The sequence below is a fragment of the Camarhynchus parvulus genome, chromosome 19 (genome assembly GCF_901933205.1).
Source record: "Camarhynchus parvulus chromosome 19, STF_HiC, whole genome shotgun sequence".
Taxonomy (NCBI): Eukaryota; Metazoa; Chordata; class Aves; order Passeriformes; family Thraupidae; genus Camarhynchus; species Camarhynchus parvulus.
In genome coordinates, this window is record NC_044589.1 from 378,908 (window position 1) to 400,043 (window position 21,136).

The window sequence follows — 21,136 nt, forward strand, 5'->3', positions numbered from 1 at the left end:
TCCTAAGCTATTAGGAGCAAGCCTAACTACATTTGGGGAGGAATCAAATTCCTTGTAAGCACAACAAGGGGGCTCATATTACCAGTGATGCTTTCTTGTCGTGACTCCAAATTTGGCAGCACATTCATAGCAGTTGGAACCATCACACCAGGGAGGTTCTTTTGTCAGCATATCTGTTAAGAGGTAAAAATGTGAAGGCAAAATGGGCTCAGACACCTTCTGAGTACACTAAACCTGAAGGCTTTTCCTAGTTCTAGGCTGCATTCAGTGTAATGGATTTAACTTCTCTTGCAGGAGCTGGAGTCTCCTTTGTAGATAATCTGTAGTTGCTTCCCATCACATTGTCCACAGCAATTGTACAGCACCAGTTAAAAAGCAGTGTCTGTGTTTTAAGCCACATTGGAGTACACAACCAGCCAAGATTTCCATGTCTATCCTTCCAGAAAAAGTAACATCTAATAGTCTGCACTGCACAGCTTTTCAGCTAATCACCAGAAAAACAAAATTTCTACTCTGCAGTGTTAGTAGTATAAAATTCACAAGTTCTGCCTCTCTGGAATTACTGTCATTGAAGTCAAAAGTCCAGAGTTTTTTCCTCTGAAGTATCCTGGAAGCATAAGCCAGAAACAGTTTCCCACCACAGCAGGTGGTACTTACCCAGCAATCTAAAGAGAAGCTGCTTTGTAGCAACTTGATAGTTGAAGATATTGACTCCTTGGTTATTGTTAACTCCCAGGCGAGCCCCAGCTCTCACTATTGCACGACACAAGTTAGCATTTCCCTTCATGTAAGCCAAGAGGAGAACTGAAAAATAAAAGCCAGACAGTTCATGTAAGCCAAGAGGAGAACTGAAAAATAAAAGCCAGCTAACAGAGTGGTAGATTGTGTTACATTCAGTCCAGACAGGATCTTTAGCTTTTAAGTTTCCATGTATTGTGTGCCTCCTACTGTATTTAACACATTACTGCCAATTATTTCAGCTTTAAAAGTGACATACTACGAATACAACTTGATTACTTTCAAGTTTAGTAGTTGGTTAGTCTCACCTACCTGTGTTTCCTTCAGCATCAGGTTTGTCTAGAGGGTATTCTGGCATACACTCCAAGAAGAGGTCACAGATGGCTGCTGCATTATCTTTCCCATATTGTCCCAAAATATGCATTGGTGACTGGCCTCTGGGGAAAAGAGTTTGTTATCCTGATCAAAGTCTGCTTGCTACTGCAGTTATTCATCCAACTCTCCTTGCTTTCAAGTTTGGTTCAGACTTGAACAATGCTACATCTCAGTAACTCAGTACATTACACACAGCCGCCTACTTAACTTTCCTTCCTCGGTGTATAGATATAATTTGCACAGAATTTAGACACAGCATCATCTGCACACTTCCAAATTAGTGTATAAATAATATAATACAAGCTAAATATATATTTTTAAGCAGCATGTCAGCACATATTTTAAAGTACAAAGTGGTTCTTTTAGTCTATTACTTGATATTATCATAATATAAATAATTACCTGATATTAAAGGCTTTAATTACCTGATATTATTAGAATATAAATAATTACCTGATGTTAAAGGCTTCTGCATCTACATTGCACTCTGTGAGGAGGACCCGGATGTTGTTCAGCCGGCCGTGCATCACTGCCAGATGCAGAGCTGAACAGTAAAACAAAACAAAGAACAAGAGAAAAAGAAGGTTCAAGACTGAGTATCAGCAATAATTACAGTCTAATAACTAAACAAAACAACCTCCTTCCACTTTCCCAACGCTCCTTCTCAAACAACTCCTTCCATCTGCTTTGATTTCCTGGACTTTCATCCTTCCACCTTTGCAGTGCAAGGCCATTCACAGTAAGATCTCCACCACGAGGAGACATCATTAACAGACCTACTGAAGTCTTTTGCATTTACTTGTGTAATGTGAAGTTTACCATTATTTCCATTTTCATCTACAGCTGCAAAGTCTACTCCATTCTCCAGAAGGACTGAACAAATGGTGGGCAGGTCCTGCTGGGCTGCTAAGTGAAGAGCAGTCTGACGGTGCTTGGTCAGTTCATTCACCTGGGCACCTGCAAGCAGCTGTCAGGAGGCAAGAAGGAAAATGTTCAAAGATGGTTTCAGGGCTATTTTAGCCAACAGTTTATTTCTGTGAATGAAGCACACAAGACTCTACTGCACAGAGATACTTCTAGGCCTCCAGTGTATAAAACGGTATAATTACTGAGCTGCTACAAGTTGTGTTTGTGTTCAAATGTGCAGAAAGGGCAAGGGAAGATTATTAAGAACCAAACCTAGGGAAGGTTCATTAAAAGAGCCAAACCTAGGGAAGGGTCTTTACGAAGAACCAAACCTAGGGAAGGTTCTTTACAAAGAGCCAAACCTAGGGAAGGTTCCTTACAAAGAACCAGACCTAGTGATTGCTGCAAACCCAGCACACTCATGAGAAGGCTCCTGTGGCAGCTCAGCCAACAGCCCAAGCTAAGGGGACTTTGTTCCAGAAGAAGGGGTGTCAGTGCTGTGAGGGACCAGCCTGCAGGCACTGTGCAGGGAGCAGAGGGCACACTTTAAACAGAGCAAGGGTGAGTCCCAGCACACACCAGGTTTCTCACGATGATCTCGGAGCCAGCCTGCACTGCCAGGTGCAGCGGGGTCAGCTTGGAGGCGTCCTGCACGCGCGAGTTGACGTTGGCCTGCACGCTGATCAGGAACAGCACGCTCTCAATGTCTGAGTTCTGGACGGCCACGTGCAGGAAATTCCGACCCTTGTTATCAACCTGAGGCAGAGAGGGCACTGAAATTAGTTTGTTGTTCCTGTAGAACAAGGTGTTTTATGGAGTAGGACGTGTTTTCACTAAGAGACACTTGCTCCCTTGCTTGAACTGTAGAATCTTGTTCCTTTCACTAGTTGACATGAGAGACTTATCTGATAGATGTGACTATTGAATAACTGAACTGAGAAATTATCTGCTGCAACAGCTCAGTCCAGTCTGCCTCACACTATTTTATAACCTTGTCCTTTCTTGACCACGCACTGGACAGTATTTTTAGACAGACAAAAAGTTAACAGCTGTTGTGGTGAAGTACAGAGCAGCAGTTAATGATAAACTCAGTTAAATGAAACAAGCTCGAGTCTATCTGGCAATTCATCCAGGAGAAGGAAGCAACATGGGATCTTGCCACAATGATGTAAAACGTATTCACAGAACCACAGAATGGTTTGGGTGGGAAGGGACCTTCCAAGGTGATCTATCCCACCCCCTGCCATAGACAGGGACACCTTCCACTATCCCAGGTTGCTCCAAGCCCTGCCCAACCTGGCCTTGGGCACTTCCAGGGATGGGGCAGCCACAGCTGCTCTGGGCAACCTAAGAATTCATTTTTTTGGCTTAATACCAAGTACATGTTGTTCAACTTTGCCTTGCAGCTGATGTTAAAGCATATTTAAACTGGCTGTACTTGTAACCATGTTTTAGATATAATACAAGAGCTTGCTAAGCACTCAAATATTTTACTGATAATTAAATTTACATAGGATAGGAAGAATCTCCTGAACAGCTGCCTGAAGTGTCACATCAGAAGCCTGAAGATACAGTTGGAGGTTTTATAGCTCAGCAGGGCAGCATAGCATCTATTATTCAGTTATTTTAGGTCAGGTTTTCTGTTGTGGATAGCTTTAGGAGAGCTGGGTAACAGATTATTTCTGTACTAGTCCAGCACAAGACAAGAGTGGAGTTAGAATTTTCTCCTTATACACACATATGCCTGTTTCCCAGTTTAGTATTGACAAGATAAGAAGAATTGACAAGACACTAACCCTTAATGTTCTTACACATATCACATATACACCTACAGTTTCCTAATAAATCCTGCTTAAGAGAAATGGCATCTGGCAAATGGATTGCATGTAAAGCCACAAAAGGATAAAACAGAACTGGCTTGTGGAACAGCTGTTACCACAAACTAGTGCACTAACAAAACCAGCATGGTTTGAACTCTCCCAGCTTACCTGTTCTGCAGCTCCTGGTTCCCTCTTCAAAATTGCTTCAGCTGCTTTATTGTTTTTATATGTCATGGCACAAGCAAAGGGAGTCATTCCTTGCCTGTCACGTACATTGAGCTTAATATCTGGATGTGAAATCATCAGCTGAATGATAACATTATGTTGGTTGCTAATGGCAACATGGATTGGAGTTCTTCCTTCTGCATCCTAGGAATGAAATCAGAAAGTTTGTTAAATATAGACTCAGTAGTACAGAAATCCTTCCCTAATTCTGAAGGGTCAAGGAAACTTAGTAGTTTAGTCCTGTGACCTACCCAGCAGCCTTCAGCATGGACACCAAACAGCTGCAGGGCAAGCTCCAACCCAAAGTGTAAGAAGAGCAAATTGAAATTTGTTTCTCCCAACAGGTTGACCTCAATCCTTGCTATTACAGCCTTTTAAATAGCTCACCATAACATCTCCCATTTAGTCAGTCGTTTTGGGGGCAGAGATTAGCATGCAAATTTAACAGCAAAGTCAGCTGAGGTGTTTAAATATTTGTTTGCATCAAGCAGCAGCTTACAGCCAAGGCTGCTTTGTAACTGTGTTCTGTGATTCATTTTAATGTCACTTTCAACAGCATCAGGACCTAAAAATGTTATCCATTCATTTCTTTTGTTGTTATTTATAAAGCTTCTGTTTAAGGATTACTGTGTAATCAAAAATGAAGTGGAACTCAAACTTACATCACCTCGGTTTACTCACTAACAGAAGACATTTCCCAAACATAGTAACAAAGCAGAGTATTCTGGAGTTTTACACTGTAGCTGGTTTAATTATTAATTGCAGCTGCGCTCCTGCCTTTAATTCCCACTAGGGACAGGAGACACTGTATTCCACTGCTCCATGAGAAAACTATCATTGCAGAAAGTTTTCTGTATCATTTTCCTTCAGCACAGCTTCCCGAATTAACCACCACATGGGCAGACAAGCACCAGGTGTGGTAAAAAGGGACAGGAGAGAAAGCAGAGCTGCATCCAGTCATTGCACTGGTTCAGCTCTCAGAGCAAGATTTTCTTTTCTCTATCATGCAAAATACACAGATGAGAGGAAAGTTTATTTTCAAAGGAGGAAAAGAAGTTACTTTTAAAAATTGTGCATGATTTGTCCACATACCTGAGCATTGACATTGGCACCAAACTCCAGAAGGCACTGGATCACCTCCTCTAGTCCCCAGCAGGCTGCCAAGTGTAGGGGGGTCTGTCCATCATGGGCTTCCTCTTCTCCTTCTCCATTTGGTCCTGGCTTTCTGGGACTATTCACATCACACCCACTACAACAAACACAGTGCAGTCAATTCATTATGTTCAATCCAGATTTAAACTGCTTCAATAAAGGTCACAGAAAAGATTACAAGAGCTGACACAGTTGCTGACACAGCTGACACATTCTACAAAAGCACAAGCTCCTGGTTTTGGTTTGACTCTTGTCATCAAGAACATGATGCTATTATAGATAACAGAATGTGTCCTTTGGATTGGTCAGAATTCCCTAAGTGTCATCCACCCAGCAAAAGCCTAAGGGAGCACAGTTGTTATTGATTTAAAATAGCATTCAATTAATTTATGCCAGGGACACCCCACATGCATGTTAGAGGGTTTGTGTTTGGGAAGGGGCCTGACCTGCGGATCAGGAAACAAGCAATCTGTTCACTGTTCTCATCAATAGCTCTGTGCAGAAGGGTTTGTGAGCAGCCACTTGGTCCTGACCCCCAACACGTTGCATCACAGCCATGCCTGACCTGGAAAGAGAAACCCAACAACACAATGAAGGTTTTTTCTCAACAGGCTCCTACTATAGTCCCTGACTAATGCTTCTGGAACATCATCCCCCAGAGATAAAACTTGAGATGCCTTCCTTGTCTGTTCTTGTGACAGTCACTGAATTTCAGGAAGTTATTTTAAAGTCTTCCAGAACAATACTTTTATCAGTTTACTGTGTAATCCTTAATTAGCTGGTATTTATTAACAATTCAAATATTTGTCCATATACTTTGATAGACAGATCTAAAGCAGGTTGGACTAGTTACCTCACTTTCAGCAATGACAAGCACCTACAGTAAATCCAGCAGCAGCAGCAGATGTTGCCTTTGAAGGTCTGGCCCAGTTCCCTGATTTCTCAGACATTCAGCTAAACAGGGAGAGTTTTTTTCCAGGAACTGTATTGCTAATATTTGTCTTCTTCAACTAGAGAACCACATACTTGAGCAATGTGGCACTTAAGACTTGTTCTACTCCACTTGACAAACTATTGACAGGGTTTAAAGAGGAGTAGTTAAGAGTTGACTCCATAAAAAAAAGTGTTGACCAGCACAGTCAAGAACAGTTACAAAACGTATTTCTCATGTCACTAGCAGAGTTTTAACCAGTTGTCTCTAGCAGACAATTGGACAAAGTTTCCAAGTAACCTCCTTATGAAAAAGACACAAGGAGGTCTACTTGTGTATCCTAGGAAATCTGCTGTATCACCCATGCCTGAAAGTAAACAGTCTTTAAATATAAGCATTTAAAGGCCTTCTTGGTTCAATGTTAAGATGGAATAAAAAGCAACACATACACTAAAGCATCGAATGAGTATTCAGTTTTATTCAGAAAGCTGATCATTACACAAGTTGTGTATGCTACAGACTGATCTAAGCAGATCCTTACTCCATCCAGATCAAGAATCCAGACAGCATAATATATGTAGAATATATATTTTTATTGAAGTGGCTACCAGATATTTGGTTATGCAGACTACAGTATTTATAAGACTCCTGCAGTAAAGAGGAATTTCTGGTGAAGAAAAGACCTCCAGAAATTAGTAATATTGGACTAATCTGTTCTCTTCATGCATTGAGTTTGCTTTACTGATGAAGCATTTTGCTGCTAGCAAGAAGAACAAAACTGAGACTAAAGCCAACTGAGTTTTACCAGAGTTGATGCAATGTCTTCCAGGTTGTTTTCCAAGGCAAGCCACAAGGGAGGATTTCCTTTCTCATCAGGCACAGACATGTCTGCTCCCCTGGTACAAATGGCATCCACCACGAGTGGGAGCTGGTTTTGGATGGCCAGCTGCAGGGCTGTCTGTCCATCCTGGGTCCTGCAGCAGGGACACTTCCAAGTGTTACAGATGCATTATAAAGTTCAGCAACAGCACTTTATTAGCAAAGCCAAGAATTAAGTCCCCTTGTATGTATTTTTGCTGTGGTAAGACCCTCACAAACACACCATGTATTTCATCACAGCTCTCTAGTCTACCTTTCTTCTCCCCTTCACTTTTAGCAAGTGATTGATTTCACAGCTGGAAAATCAAGTTAGTGTTCTTAGCTCAGAGACATTCAATTCCTTCAGTGCAGCCATTATTTGAACAGAGTTCCTTCTGAGCCAGCCTGCTGCCACAGAAGCAAACAGCTTTGTCTCCAACGTGGCAACACTTCAAGCAACAGTCAAATACCAACTGTTAAAAAGTTGAAGTCAGAACAGCAGCTTTAGGCAGTTTGTACCCATGACATTCATTACAGTACAGCTTGCCAAATTTAACAGACAGCCTGTCAGTCATGTAAGCAGACAAATGTTCTGTTAAGTCTAATGTAAGTTGTCTAGGAGATACTGAGGAGGCAAGATGATCAGACTCCTGTTGCTGGATCTGTATCTAATTATTTTAAATGGTAGCAAACATGCAGTTCTAACAAGCTGGTAAATGGATGAGACAATAGAAGTTCAGTGCCTCTAGGCCTGTCTCTAGGACTTCAGTCTGCTACAGAGAAAGCTGTTTTACCTAGAATTGAGTGGAACCTCCTTCTGCAGCCTCCAGAGGAGGTACTGACTGATGGAGCTATACCTAGGACCAAGTTAACACATGTAATCCCTCAGCCATAACCAGTGCCACAAAACAGCGCCAAACACATAACTATGTGTAAATCAGATCTGGAACAAATCTCAAGCCATTATACAAAGGCAGTCAGCAGCTGCTCCTAGATACATTCACAGGTGAGAGCTGTATCAGTTAGGACCTTACCTGACATTTATATCTGCCTGGTGTTCCAGCAGGAAGAGGGCACTCTTACTGTCCTGTCTCTGGATTGCCATGTGCAGGAGCGTCTGTCCGTCTGACATGGTGTCATTGATGGAGGCCCCAGATCCCAGCAGCTGAGCTGCTATTGTGTGCATGCCTGAACAGACCAAGCTCATTAGTATTCTACCTTCAGTTCTATAAAACAGACACAGTGAGACTAATAGAACGAAGTTAATGTGCACAGACAATATGATTAATAGTTTTCATCTGATATGAAAACTACCAGTGGGTTCACAGAGGAAGAATTCCATTAAAGTGCAAGTACAGTCCTGGGCAGAAGCTGTAGGACTAGAAATCTTTCACTAAGTCATATGTGAACACTAATTTTAAAATATGAAGAACCATCTAAAGCTCTCCTTGACAACTCCTCCCCAGCAGCACAAGCCAGAACATGAACACACAGCAGCTGTTTTATCTTTAAGAAAATCTTGTTCACATTGTAGCTTCACATCCTGAAGGCACATACCTGTCCAAAGAGCCAATCCCAGCACAGTCTGGTCTCTCGAGTCCTTCAGACTAAAGTCAGGAATGATTTGCAAGTTGTTGGTAGCATGAAGAGCATTAGCTACAAGAAAGCATAAGGAATTAGGGTATTCTTGTACTTGACCTGCAGTCACACACTGAAAGCTGCAGCAGCAATGTCACATTTTGTGCTAGGCTGTTCCTTTAGCAGTCAGTTTGTAAGATCTGAGCAAAGTACCTTCAGCTTTCCTGATGTGACACTGCCTAAGATTCAGACCATATTGCCACTTCTGACTGATCTTAATACATATACCAAGAAAAAAAAGCAATTTTCTAGCTAAGAGGCTTGACCTGTCCCTTTCCAGCTGCAATTCCAAATAGAGTGGCATATACAAAGCTCTGAGAATGAAGAGTGGAGGCTCCACAATATGGTGCAGCCTGGGATGGGCAATATTTACCCCAGATCACCTACTGGGATGGGCAATATTTACCTGGGATGGGCAATATTTACCCCAGTTTACCTACTTCCTTCTAAATCCCACTTATGGTAGGAGGAAAAACTGGCCCTGCTTCAGCTGCCTAATTCCCTTCCTGCTGCTAGAAAGAAGCTGACTAGTAGCATTTAATAGACTCATCTGCTGGTATTTGAGCACCCAAGTCTCAGCTCTACTATAACACCAGCATTGCTCTGTATAAAGTCCTCTAAGAGTTGAGGGAGGCAGAAGTCTCACCACAGAAAAATGTCTTTATCCAAAATTGCTTCCAGCATTCACCTGAAGCAAATGCTTTGAAGCTATCTCAGGTGTAACAGAACCCAAGACTAACTGATCAAGTCCATTATCTACAGTGGAGAATTTATAAACAGACAAAATAATTTTCTTGTTTTAACAAGCAGATGATTTGAGTTTAAGACTAGTTAGCCAGTCTTACTATTTGCTATACTTAAAACACTGTTTACAGGAAGATATGCTTTCTTAGTAGTTTGTCAGAACAGCTTGGATGCCATACTGACACACCAATTCACTGCAGCATCAACAGCCTGGACACCTACCTTTTTGTTCTAGGATGACTGACACCACATCTGGGTGATTGTAAGCAATAGCCATGTGAAGGGGAGTTTGCAGATGAACATTTTCTGCTGATGGAGGAGCAGGTGCATCCTTCTGCCCAGGCACTGCTTCTGCTGTCTGGATGTTGGGATTGGCTCCTTGCTGCAGGAGTTCTGCTGTCAGGTTTGCCAGGCCATGCCTGCAGGCTGTGTGCAGCGGGGTTTCTCCCTTTAATAAAAAAGGTGCTGGGTTAACAGCTTGAGACGTGAAGAGAAGCAGCTTTTAAACTATTAAAACTACAAGAGCTGGTGTGAAGAGTTTCAGCCCTAGTAGCTGAAGCTTGTTAGGAGTTCCAAACTACATGAGTTAGCTTTTACTAAGGATTTTATTACACCAGGCACTGCAGTAAGTGCTAAAGCAGTGTTAACAACTGGTGAATCTGCAAGAACAGTGCCAGAAGAATGCAAGTGGTCACTAGTAAATACCTGAAAACATGTAAAGGTTCACAAAGTGCTCCAACTTGCTTTAAGCTATGGTTTAGTTATAAGAGATCTCAGCTATCTTACTTTTGAAGAGAAGTAAAGAAAATTTCAGACTAAGTTTCTGCTTTTACCCATTTGTTTTGGTGGTTGACTTTTGCTCCATGAGTTGCTAGGAAGAGAGAAGCTGCCTCATTTCCTGCACCAGCTGCTCTCTGAAGCAAGCAGTTTCCTAAAGAAAAACCATGAACACTGTTATTCCAACCACACTTTGATACTGAAGTGTGCTAACACCTTCCCCACTACCTTACAACATTACACTTGGAAGTCAACAAGGAAAACCCTTGGTACTAGGGTTGCTAGTAGCCCCCTTCCAATTGTCACATGCACTTCCCTTTAGTGATTACACATCTTGAAATTGTAAAGGATATTAGAACCTGGGAATGAGTCCAGATTTTCTGTCACTTCCTGCAAGTCCATCTCAGCTTGTCAGTACACCAGCTCTGGGTAAAGCAACTACCAGCTAGCATTTATTATGGAGCAATTGCTGCTGAAACCTCATGCAGGTCCTCCAAGTGCAGTCAGCATTAAGCAATTAACACACAAGCCTTCCACCTAAAATGAAATACAAACCTCTGGTTTACCTGTTACTGTGTCTGGAGCATCTGTATTGCTGCCACGCTGGATCAACCTTGCTGCAAAACTGTTCTCATCAAATGAGGTTCCATTCACAACAGGGGCATCCTCAAAAGGGTTCACAGACTGATCAGAGGACACAGTGATATACTGGACTGCAAGCCACAGAGCTGTGCTGCCTTCATGATCCTTCAGCTCCAAGTCTAGTCTAAAGATAAGAGTTAGTGTCCCCCAATTCGTATCTTAAAAAGTGGTTCCTAAACACAGCTGAAGTTCCAAGTGTCTGAACAGCCATACTAGCTCATCTCATACCTCTCTAACAACTTTTGCTTGCCAAGAAGCCTACTGTAGCTCCAGTTACTTCAGAAAAATTGTGAATACTCTGAAACAACCACAGCACCTTTTAGTGACTACTAGATTCAAGCTCATTCTCCTAGGGAAGTGTAGAATCCCTTGGTAGATTTGGGCTTCCACTAAGTGTAACAAAGAGGCAAATTCCCTTGAGTAAGCCGTGTACAAGAACTGCAAATTCAGCTGCAATGAAACTGAGTCAAATGAAGTCTTCTGCTTCACCACCCTAAGAAGTCACCTCTAAGCAGAACCCAAGTTGAACTCAAGAATATATTGTATTTCAAGAGTGTTATTACTCCTTTCAGCTCCACTGCAAATCAACCTTCACCTCTGGAATTATTTCAGTCTCTCTGAAAAATATAGAGATGCAGTTTGCTGCTTTTTCTGCAGTAGGGCAAAAACTTACATGGCTTCTGATATGATTTCAGCACCTCACTTATGCAAAGCCTTTACACTTTTGCATCCCAAGTTCTTACTAGTCTTATTATAAGGCAAAAAGGCACAGAAGAGCTGTTAAACCAGTTTTCACATCTTCACTGTCCAAGGTAACCTTGGTGCATTTTACATTCATGTGAGACTTACTGCTTGCACTGCAGGAGCTGGCTGAACACAGGCTCATTCCTGACCACAATGGAAACATGCAAGGGGGTCCTGGAATTGGAGCAGAGAAAAGTTACAGCAGGAATGAGTGAGACACTTCAGACTTTGGCCCCAGCCACCAATGTGCCCCTAGAGAACTACAGGCTCTCATCTCTGCTTAAAGGAGAAGAGCACAAGCACTTCTTAAAAGAAAGAGAAATGTAAACTTTTAGTGAACATGACTCCTATTAGTTTGGTAGTAAGGAACTCATTAATGTAAGAAGTAACTTTAAAGGAAGAAGCACAACAGCTTCACCTACTAGAATCATGCAGCTGATACATTCCAAGTCTCCTATGTTATTTTATGAACTTGCTTGCCAGACTAACCTAACCTGTGAAAAAACGTACAGGCCCTACACTTCAAACAAACACACTGTAGAAACTGGCATTTTTGAGAACATTTTGGTTTTCCTGACAGCTTCAGGTATACTATTTGTCATCTTAGTTAGCTTTTACCATTCAGTGACTCAATAAACGCAATTTAACTGTATTCCATGTGTTTTAACACTATCAACTCACCCCAGCTTTCTGTAGCTGGGCTATGTTTAATTTGCCATGACAAGGTACCATTCAGCCTGCACAGCTTTCTACTTTGAGTGCTACCAACAGGTCTCAGACTGGGTAAATGAATTCCTGCTTCCAGCATCAACTGTACTTTGCTGAAAGACCTGAACAGGTTCTTAGGAGGTTGCATGTGATCACACAGCATTGTCTGTTACACTGGCAGCACTTTACTTCCCCCAGTATTTACCTGCCTTTGTTGTCTTGCATGTTTGGATTGGCTCCTGCCTGCAGGAGGGACTGTGCAATCTGTGCCATCTCTGCCATGACATCTGGTGAGTGCTTCTTGGGGCTGTAGGATGCCACAAGGTGCAGAGGAGTCTCCTGGTCTCCCAGTGTAGCAGCATTCACACAGGCACCATTTTTAATGAGAAAGTTTGCAGCAAATTTATCTCCTTTTGTGAAGCAAAACAAGGTTATTAATGGGTATATGTAGCCTATATATTTTATACTCCAGGAAATGGGTACACATGACTTCACTCCATGCCATACATTCATTCCAACACAATATCTGCTCCTAGAATGCCTCAGCAATAGGCAACTTCAACAATGCTTCACAGCAAAGTCAGGATTAAAATATCTCACAACAAGCCCTTGGAAAAAGTGATTTGCTCACAGGTTACCTGTGACTCAAGTTCTCAGCTTATTGTTAAAGAGATACTTACTTTGCTCGTTCCTCTATCAATATATATCCATTGGTACTTTAATAAAACATTGGTCAAACTGTGCTACTAAACACAAAAGTATTTTTTGAACAAAAGGTACTATTGCAAGGCACTAGTCAAAAGTTTCCAGTTCAAGTCAGTCTGCTGAGTGTTACTACATTAACAAGTAATAACACTGCCTTTGCTCTTGGAAATTCAGGCCCTTGTACATACACAGGGCGAGGGCTTTAGCAGTGCAGACCCACCATGCACAGCATTCCCAAGAACTCCTTCTTGATTAGACCCACTTCAACACATGAAACCTTGAACTTGAAAAAACAATGCAAAGAATAACTTCAGGAAAATACTAGTTGCCCCTGCTTCAAAGGCTACTTTGCACAGACATATTCACATTTTCACATTTTGCTTGGCCTGAATGCAAGACCAGAGAACAAAGAACAGTGTTTCAATCTATAGTGCTGGATTATCTCTGCCAACAAAAACAAAAGTCCCATTTTCTGATTTCCATATCAGACATTCCCCCACTTTTCAGTGATCAAAAGTAGTAAGAATCATGTGGCAAGTGCAGACAATTTGCTTTAGCTCCATTTCCAGAACATGTGATTGTTAACTGTGATTAATTCACTGAAGCTGTGGTTACTGAAAAGCAAGTGTTCATTCTCAGAGCTCTAGCTCAGACTGAAAGCAGACATTAGAACTAGAGACAAATGCTAGCAGTAAGAATGAAGAGCAGCCTGCTGGAAATCCAGTGTTTTATAGGGCTGCAGCCATCACACACTGACCTATGCCTACAATGTCTCCTACTCCTGCAGCTGAAGTCTCACCCACAGGATCAGATGCCAGTATTACCCTGTTCAGACATGTAGGAAATTAATTCAAATTCTGTGACCTTAAAATACAGCTCCCAGTTTCTTCCTTTACTTCTAGGGGTCTGAGACAGTTTGGTGCTAGAAAGAAACTTTCTGGAACAGAGCTGCCATAGACACTGCAGAAATAAGGAGCAGCACAAGGTGTTTGCTGCAGATTTTTACCACTTTGACCACAGGCCAAGATGCTGCTGATCCAAACCCTTCAGAGTACTGTGGCCATGGCAACCAGAACCTGCTGTGCTCCAATTCTTGTAATATGCATTTTCCACTCTAAGGTGGAGAACAGTTCAATATAATCATGTAGCTGTACTCAGACTCTACTCTGATAACTGCACTGGAGCTTTGAAAATATTTAGGCTGGACAGAGGTAGCTCCACTTGCTCCTCATCTTCTTTCAGTCAGATTTTCCTCTTCTGAAACTGCTGTGCAGTAGTGAGGACCCTCACTGTTAACCATATCTCAAAGAGGCATATGCTGCATTCAACCCACATCCAGGAAAATACTTCATCTTTGTGACCCTTATGTTGTGGTGCTCAATTCAACTAGTTGTCAGAAAGAATATTGTCAAATTAGAATATTCCCAGTGTCTGCCTGTATTTCTTCTTTTAGCAGGCAATGTTATACTAGACTGCACCTGGATATCACACAGTATAAGTTTTCCCAGCCAGCAGACTGGTTCTCAGATCTCAAATAATAGTCTGTTTGCTTTTATGTCTAAAAAAAAAAAAACAGAAAACAGGACAAAGTTCATACTTCACTACAATTTTCTAACTGCAATGTCAACTACAACATGACACAGCAATAGACTTTGAAATAAGTATTCCACACTGGGAACAACTGGAAGTTAACAAAGCTTGATATTCCATCTACTTACCTCTCTGGATGGCTTTATGGAGCAGACTCCAGCCTCTCTTGTCTGCCCTATCTACATCAGCCTTGTAGTTGACCAGTGTAGTTGCAATACTCTCCAATCTTTGGGCCAGGGCTAGATCCAGAGCAAGATCTCCATTGTGATCCAATTCATTGAGCTTCCCAGGAAGCTACAACACAAACACAGCCAACTGCCATTAAAAGTATTTGAATAGTTATTCCCTGCCCTTTGTTGGGGGACAAGTTATTTGCTACTTGTTTGGAGTTTTCATCCAAGCAGAACAAACAGCTGTTATTTCAGCTTTCAACAGAAAATTCCTTCAAGGAAATGATCCTTACTGAACTGCCAGGAAGCAGCAGAGCTGTCTATTATAACCACTCAGCTTTAAATGGGCTTAGCAATATCAGGTAATGGATTTTATTAGATATATTCTGCTGCATGCAAGATGTTTTAAGCATTATGAATCACTTCTAAATAATGTCATCATGGAGCTACTGCTAGATAGATCTCCATTACAGACACAGAAGTAGCTGTGGCAACGCTAAACATGCAAATAAGAATTAGTGACAAAAATCACTAACAAGGTTCAGACTGGTACTTAGGAACTGGTTATTTGAAACATCAAAATCTAGATAGATCAAGTCAGTCTCACTATACCTGAGAATCCATTTCAATAAGATACAAAAAGACTACATCTTCTCTCTCAACTTTGATGGCCTTGTGCAAGGGATATTCTGTCTTGGACTTGAACATTTTATACAACAGCTGAGCACTCATGCTGCTGAAGTCTTCTTTACGCAAGTCATCCTAGGAGCAGTTAAAAAAGAGAAGGGTAAGCAACACTCCTGTTTTATTTATGGACAAGGCATTGCACAATGTAGTTCTCAAGTTCACAAAACAAGCTGAGTTAAAAGTTCAATTTTGATAACATTTTGGCAAGAACAATCCCAGATAGTATTTTAAGATTAGGAAGAAACAATCAGGAAGTTTCAAATTTTGCACTTTAGTTTCAAGATCAGTTAGTGAAATTTTTATTTCTTTTTGTCTACAGACATGGAAAAGTAACATTTTAATGCTACTATGGTGGATTAACACCTAGTCTTTAAAATAAACCTCTACTAACTTATTCTTAACTCTGAAAAAAAGTCCTACAACTATTGAAGACTCATAAAATTATGAATATATTATTATATCAAAGATTTATAAAATTATTAATAAAAGTAAACAGAAGCTTAGGAATAAAAATATCTTAGGTCTGAGTTAGTGCTCATTTGACTAAACAGAAGCAACTGCATTTCCAGATAGAGATAAGCATCAAAAGTTAGAAGTCAAGTAGAAAGTCAAGAGTTAAAACTGCTGACCCACAGGTTCACATATAATAATCTTTTTTATATATTAACATACCAAAACACTTCCCTCTGCCTTAGAATCAGCCAAGGAAAGAAACCTCCACATCTAGAGTATGCATTTTAGATTTAGAATAAGCTAAAGCTCCTCCTCAAGTCTACTGTTGACAAGTCTTGTTTTAAAGGCTAATTCATTACTCAGTTAATCAAACTTTCTTCAGTATAAGAGATCAGAGCAAGTGAAACTTCCAAGTTGGTTGCAAGACTGGCTGCCTCTCTCTCCATCACAGAAGATAAATTGCCCTGGCTTCCATGAACTATTTTTAGAAGTAAAAGCAGGCCTGGGATTTGTGATCTGTATAGACAGAGACCAACTATGGATGAACTTATAAACACTTTGAAGCTCAGATTTGATAAACAACCCTCTTGTTTATTAGGAGTCCCTTCTATCTTCTTCATGTTTAGGAAACTGAGACACTTTGTACAGTGAAGTGTTTCCAACCAATAGAACAAGTCTTTGGGTAGAAGTGACTCTTCCCCATCCAGACATTCTCAAGACAATTGACCAACTGCCAGAGGTTAGGCAGTGTGGTAAGGGAAGCAAAATTCTACCACTGAGTTTCTGTAATGTGCAAACATTTCTTATCTTGCTTCCCTGTGCCAGGACTCACCCAGTGGCTAGCAATGATCTCAGCACAGTAGTTGAGGAGGGTGCTGGCACTGAGCTCCTCAGCAGTCTGGTAGAAACGGATGCAGTTCCTGACATTAACCAGTGACATCACTCCTTTTTCACATCTGTCAAAACAGGAAAGCCAGTGGTCAGTAATCAAAAAGCTTTACTTACTGTCCCATGCTGTAACAGAGTCCTAACACTGTTTTTCATAGATGCTGGTAGAATATGGCTTGGACTAGATTTACTAGAAGGCTGAACTGCATAAATACACTTCCATCAGCAGCCCTAGAAGACACCTCCCCTAACAGCAGACTTCTATCAGGGTCCACCTAGCCAAGGTCCCATGATAACACCACACTGCAGGATCTGCAAGTAGAGATCCATCCCAGCCCTCCCAAGGGCAAAACTGCAGTGCATTCACTGCTATGAAGATGTACTACAGTGATCACAAGCAGGGGCTGTTGAGATTGGATATTAGGAAAAATGTCTTCACTGCAAGGGGAGTCAGGCCCTGGGACAGGGTGGAGTCACCATCCCTGCAGGATTTAACAGATGTGTAGATGTGGCACCTGGGCATATGGTTAATGATGGACTTGGCAAAGGTGGGCTGTTGGCCACTCTAGCTTAGTGGTCTTCTCCAGCCTAAACAATTCCATTATTCAGCGATTCTGTACCTACAAAAACAGGTCATAATTATGAATGGCATCTACACATGGAGCTGTCACTGGACTACTGACCAGACAACTGCTAAGTTCACAGTACAACATAAGGGCAGCTTTCAGACTGGTACAAGGCTTGAAGCAGTTTTAGCATTGGCCTTATACATTTCAACTCCTCTGGTCAGAACATTTGACAGCAATTTAGTTGCTTCACATTGAAGGCACACAAATCACAGCTTATGAATGTCATGTACTGCTACAGACATCCCTTGGGCAAAGGATTATTCTATCAAAGGGTACTTTGACTAAATTGAAGGCTTTGAAGTTGTACACAACTTGACGAGGTTTCAATTGGTACATTCAGGCTTCTCACTAACTCTAAAAGGTTTAGAACACTCTAAAGAGTTCAAGATAACAACTTAGCCCCTAGTGCCACAGTGTAATCATTGTCTCAGGCTGGGAAAGCACCATACTGTTACACTAACCTTATTTCTGAAGAAAGGTTGCACAAGATGCACAGAAGTTACAAAAATTTCATCTGTGCCACTTTAATACTGCAAACTAATTGCCATTGATTCTTCCTAGCATTCTCTAACAATTCCTTTCTTGCAACTCTCCTGAACCTGATGCTATCCTACTGATCTCCTCTCAACACCAGATTAGAGTTATTAGTTTGGCTGGGAGAAGAACTGAAAAATAAACACAAAACCTATGAGAAGTCTGCTACAGTTTAACTCTAGTGCAATGCTTCATTTCCCCTGATAAACTGAATGACATGCTGTATTATTAAAAGCTCGAGACTTTGAAAAAGCATAATTTTATCGTATTGCCAGCAGCTATCATCTTATTTCTGTTCAAACAAGGTTTAAGAGTTCAAGTATATTTACTAAGACTCACCTTTCCCTAAGCAGCTGGAGCTGAAATTTATTAGCTAATTTCATGAGCTCTGTCAAGAAGATATCATCTTCTCTTAGCTCAAGTTCATCTGTGTAGATCCACCGCAGCATTGCCATGGTTACCTCTGGGTCAGCATCTGGTACAGGGAGCAACAGGATTAATAAAATACTTAAAAACAATCACCTATCCTAGCAGTTGCTATTCCTTTGGCTTCTAAAAGTCACAGCTACCATAAAAAGAAAAAGATAGTCTTGTTTTGAAACTGTACTTTGTTCAAAATGTCAAAATGAGTGAAATTGGTCAGAAGTTGAGTAACAGTGCTGGCACCAAGCAGGAAAACCTTCTTACACTGAGACACTGTGCAGAATGCAGGGAGCACTGTAACATCTACCTGCTACACCACTGGTGCATATTTAAGGGACCTTATAAAGTCCTTGGCCCCTCACATATGGCCTAATGCACATCCACACCTGACAAGAACAAAGCCCTTTTTAATTTACAGCCATGTGTTATGAACTGCTGCATTCCAACAAAGGTACTTACACCTTGTTACACTTTGGTAGTAACTACAAAGCACTTCAAACTGCTGGTAGCCATTTCTAGGAGAAGTGCAAAAAGCCAGTTTAAGAAGCTGGTTAGATTTCAGGTCTTTACAAGACTGATGACAAACTGATGTTTTTACACAGTGGAAAAACCAGAAGATCACACCATGGGACACTACACAAGCCCAGTGGCCAAGGACCTTTGTCACTCACTCACAATTAAAATGACAATCCATCTTACAAGGATGTAGATAAGAATAACTTCAGAAGATCAGATCAATTACAACAGAAATACCATCCATTTTAAAAATTAACTTTAGTCCTTTGATCTGTTTTGCTCTTTAAAAAAAATATTTTTAATTAAAAACATTAAAGAACCCGAAAAACCCATCCTAAAACATCTCCTTTAGATGGAGGGTTGGCCCAGATTATCAGCAGAGTAGTAGAAGTACTCGGCAGGCAGACTGCCTCTCAGGAATCACAAGGTTTCAGTAAGACAAGTATTTTTTGCCAAACTCAGAAAGCCTACTTGAGATGTACTATCAGCTCTGCCTTGGCAGAGGTAAGAGTGCATTTTCTCCCTCTCAATAAGAGAACATGTGTTCATCTCTTTCTACTCCTTTAAAGATTAGAAAATTCTACAGATTACATGAACTCTAAAAGTGCTCAATCTCAAATGCTGCCTGCATTCTGAAGATAAGATTCAGGCAATCTTAGCCTGCAAATTCTTAAGAGAACCCTTAAGAAAACAATTTGCAGGGAACAGCTTGTATCTTGCTCCAGCTGCTTCATAAGCTAATCCTTGTGCCATTTATCAACTTCTTTTAAAAATCAATAATGCAATTTTACAGTGGAAAGTATAATTTACTAGCATGCATTTAAGCAGTGTTTGCATTGTTAAACATGTAAGACTGCAGTTACATTTGAGATTCTTAGACTAGCTGAAATGTGGAGCTAGAAATGCTTTGAACTGCCACTTGTAATGACACTACAATCAACATAAGAGCTTTTTAGTAATTATTTTTGTTAGCACAGCACTCAGTTTCAAAACTCCTTGGCATCTATTTTCTTGTGGCTGCAGAAGGATCCACCAATGGTGCTGCAAGGAAGCCTGTGATGTCCCATAAAAGCAGCTTGCTGTGACTTGCTACTTTCCAGTTTGTCTGCACTTAGAATTCACTATAAGATTAAGTGCAGAACGTGAAGCCAATGCTTAATATTCAACATGCCAGTCAGCAAGCCTGCTTAACTTCATACCTGGTTTTATTGCTCACAAATTAATTGTATAAGGCTCTCCTACACTGTTAAGTACAGAAAAGCCTTTTGAGAGGTTCAATCTGCAGAAGCACTGCCCAGTGTGAGTACATGCAAGAAACAGCTACAACAGAACAAAACACTCATGTAGAAGATGGTCTGTTAGAAAACTTCTCTTCCTCACCTGTTCTACAAAGGTATCAAAGTGCCAAAGCAAACAATTTCAGTAACACATCAGTACTTGCATTCACTTCCCACACACTGTGTTAACAAGCAGCAAGGTATTTCCATGACACGCTTCAGAGAAATTATGCACACTACCTCAAAAAGCCCTGTCCTTCCTCAAAAAGGAAGAAGTCAAGCTCCTCCATATAGATTTGTTTTTCATTATGTTTAGTTGACTCTAGAAAAGACAAACAGGCCACCAATCTCAACTCCTGTTTGTTAAAGAGAAAGAAGGCAGGTTATTGATTTAACTACCACTGGCATCCACTTCACAAGCTCACTACCACTCCAGAGAGAGAGCTCGGTTATCAGCAGATCAAGCACCACTTTTAGTGCACAGCAGGAGACTGGAAGGCACTTAAGTAACCTTCTCCCAACAGGCCCTTTCACAAGTCACCCTAAAGACAACTGAGGCATCACATTACTCAGCAGTGACTGACCTGACAGGTCCAGCTCCTCTGTTGAGGCAAGGTTGGCAAGGCTCCACGTATCGCTGCGCGCCGCCAAGACAAATTTGTGAGCACGGATGTGCTTGTCCCCAACCTTTATCTTCAGATCACTGAGAGGAGAAAAAACCACAAAAACCCATTATGCAGACTTCTCCTGCACTTAGGTATGTATAGATTCAGAAGCTCCATGGTATCTATATCTGGTATCCACATTCAGGTTCAAGTTGTTTGAGACATTAAAACACAATTGGTGAAGTAGAACATGTTGCCAAATGACAATTCCTATTTTTCTAGGGAGAAATGCAATGAGTCATTCATATTTCAAGTGCTTGGTTGGTTTGGCTTTTTAAACCATTTCAGAATAAACAGCAAGAGAATTATTGTAGAAGTTAGGAAAGCCAACAATCTTGAAG

At 41.1% G+C, this 21,136-nt stretch overlaps 1 protein-coding gene across 1 annotated transcript in view; it reads right to left on the reverse strand.

The window, feature by feature from the left end:
• The window catches only part of ANKFY1 (ankyrin repeat and FYVE domain containing 1), a 32,798-nt gene that overhangs the window by 5,586 nt on the left and 6,076 nt on the right, over positions 1-21,136 (reverse strand). The window contains exons 3-24 of the mRNA XM_030962453.1: positions 20,715-20,833; positions 18,254-18,389; positions 16,696-16,819; positions 15,336-15,485; positions 14,682-14,847; positions 12,464-12,668; positions 11,656-11,724; positions 10,731-10,930; positions 10,221-10,318; positions 9,610-9,835; positions 8,563-8,661; positions 8,040-8,193; positions 6,953-7,121; positions 5,663-5,781; positions 5,157-5,313; positions 4,008-4,208; positions 2,599-2,775; positions 1,933-2,080; positions 1,567-1,657; positions 1,051-1,175; positions 658-804; positions 83-173 (exon numbers count right to left, since the gene is read on the reverse strand). Of these exons, the coding sequence (XP_030818313.1) occupies positions 83-173; positions 658-804; positions 1,051-1,175; positions 1,567-1,657; positions 1,933-2,080; positions 2,599-2,775; positions 4,008-4,208; positions 5,157-5,313; positions 5,663-5,781; positions 6,953-7,121; positions 8,040-8,193; positions 8,563-8,661; positions 9,610-9,835; positions 10,221-10,318; positions 10,731-10,930; positions 11,656-11,724; positions 12,464-12,668; positions 14,682-14,847; positions 15,336-15,485; positions 16,696-16,819; positions 18,254-18,389; positions 20,715-20,833 (3,171 nt within the window). The remainder of the gene's footprint in view (positions 1-82; positions 174-657; positions 805-1,050; positions 1,176-1,566; positions 1,658-1,932; positions 2,081-2,598; positions 2,776-4,007; positions 4,209-5,156; positions 5,314-5,662; positions 5,782-6,952; positions 7,122-8,039; positions 8,194-8,562; positions 8,662-9,609; positions 9,836-10,220; positions 10,319-10,730; positions 10,931-11,655; positions 11,725-12,463; positions 12,669-14,681; positions 14,848-15,335; positions 15,486-16,695; positions 16,820-18,253; positions 18,390-20,714; positions 20,834-21,136) is intronic.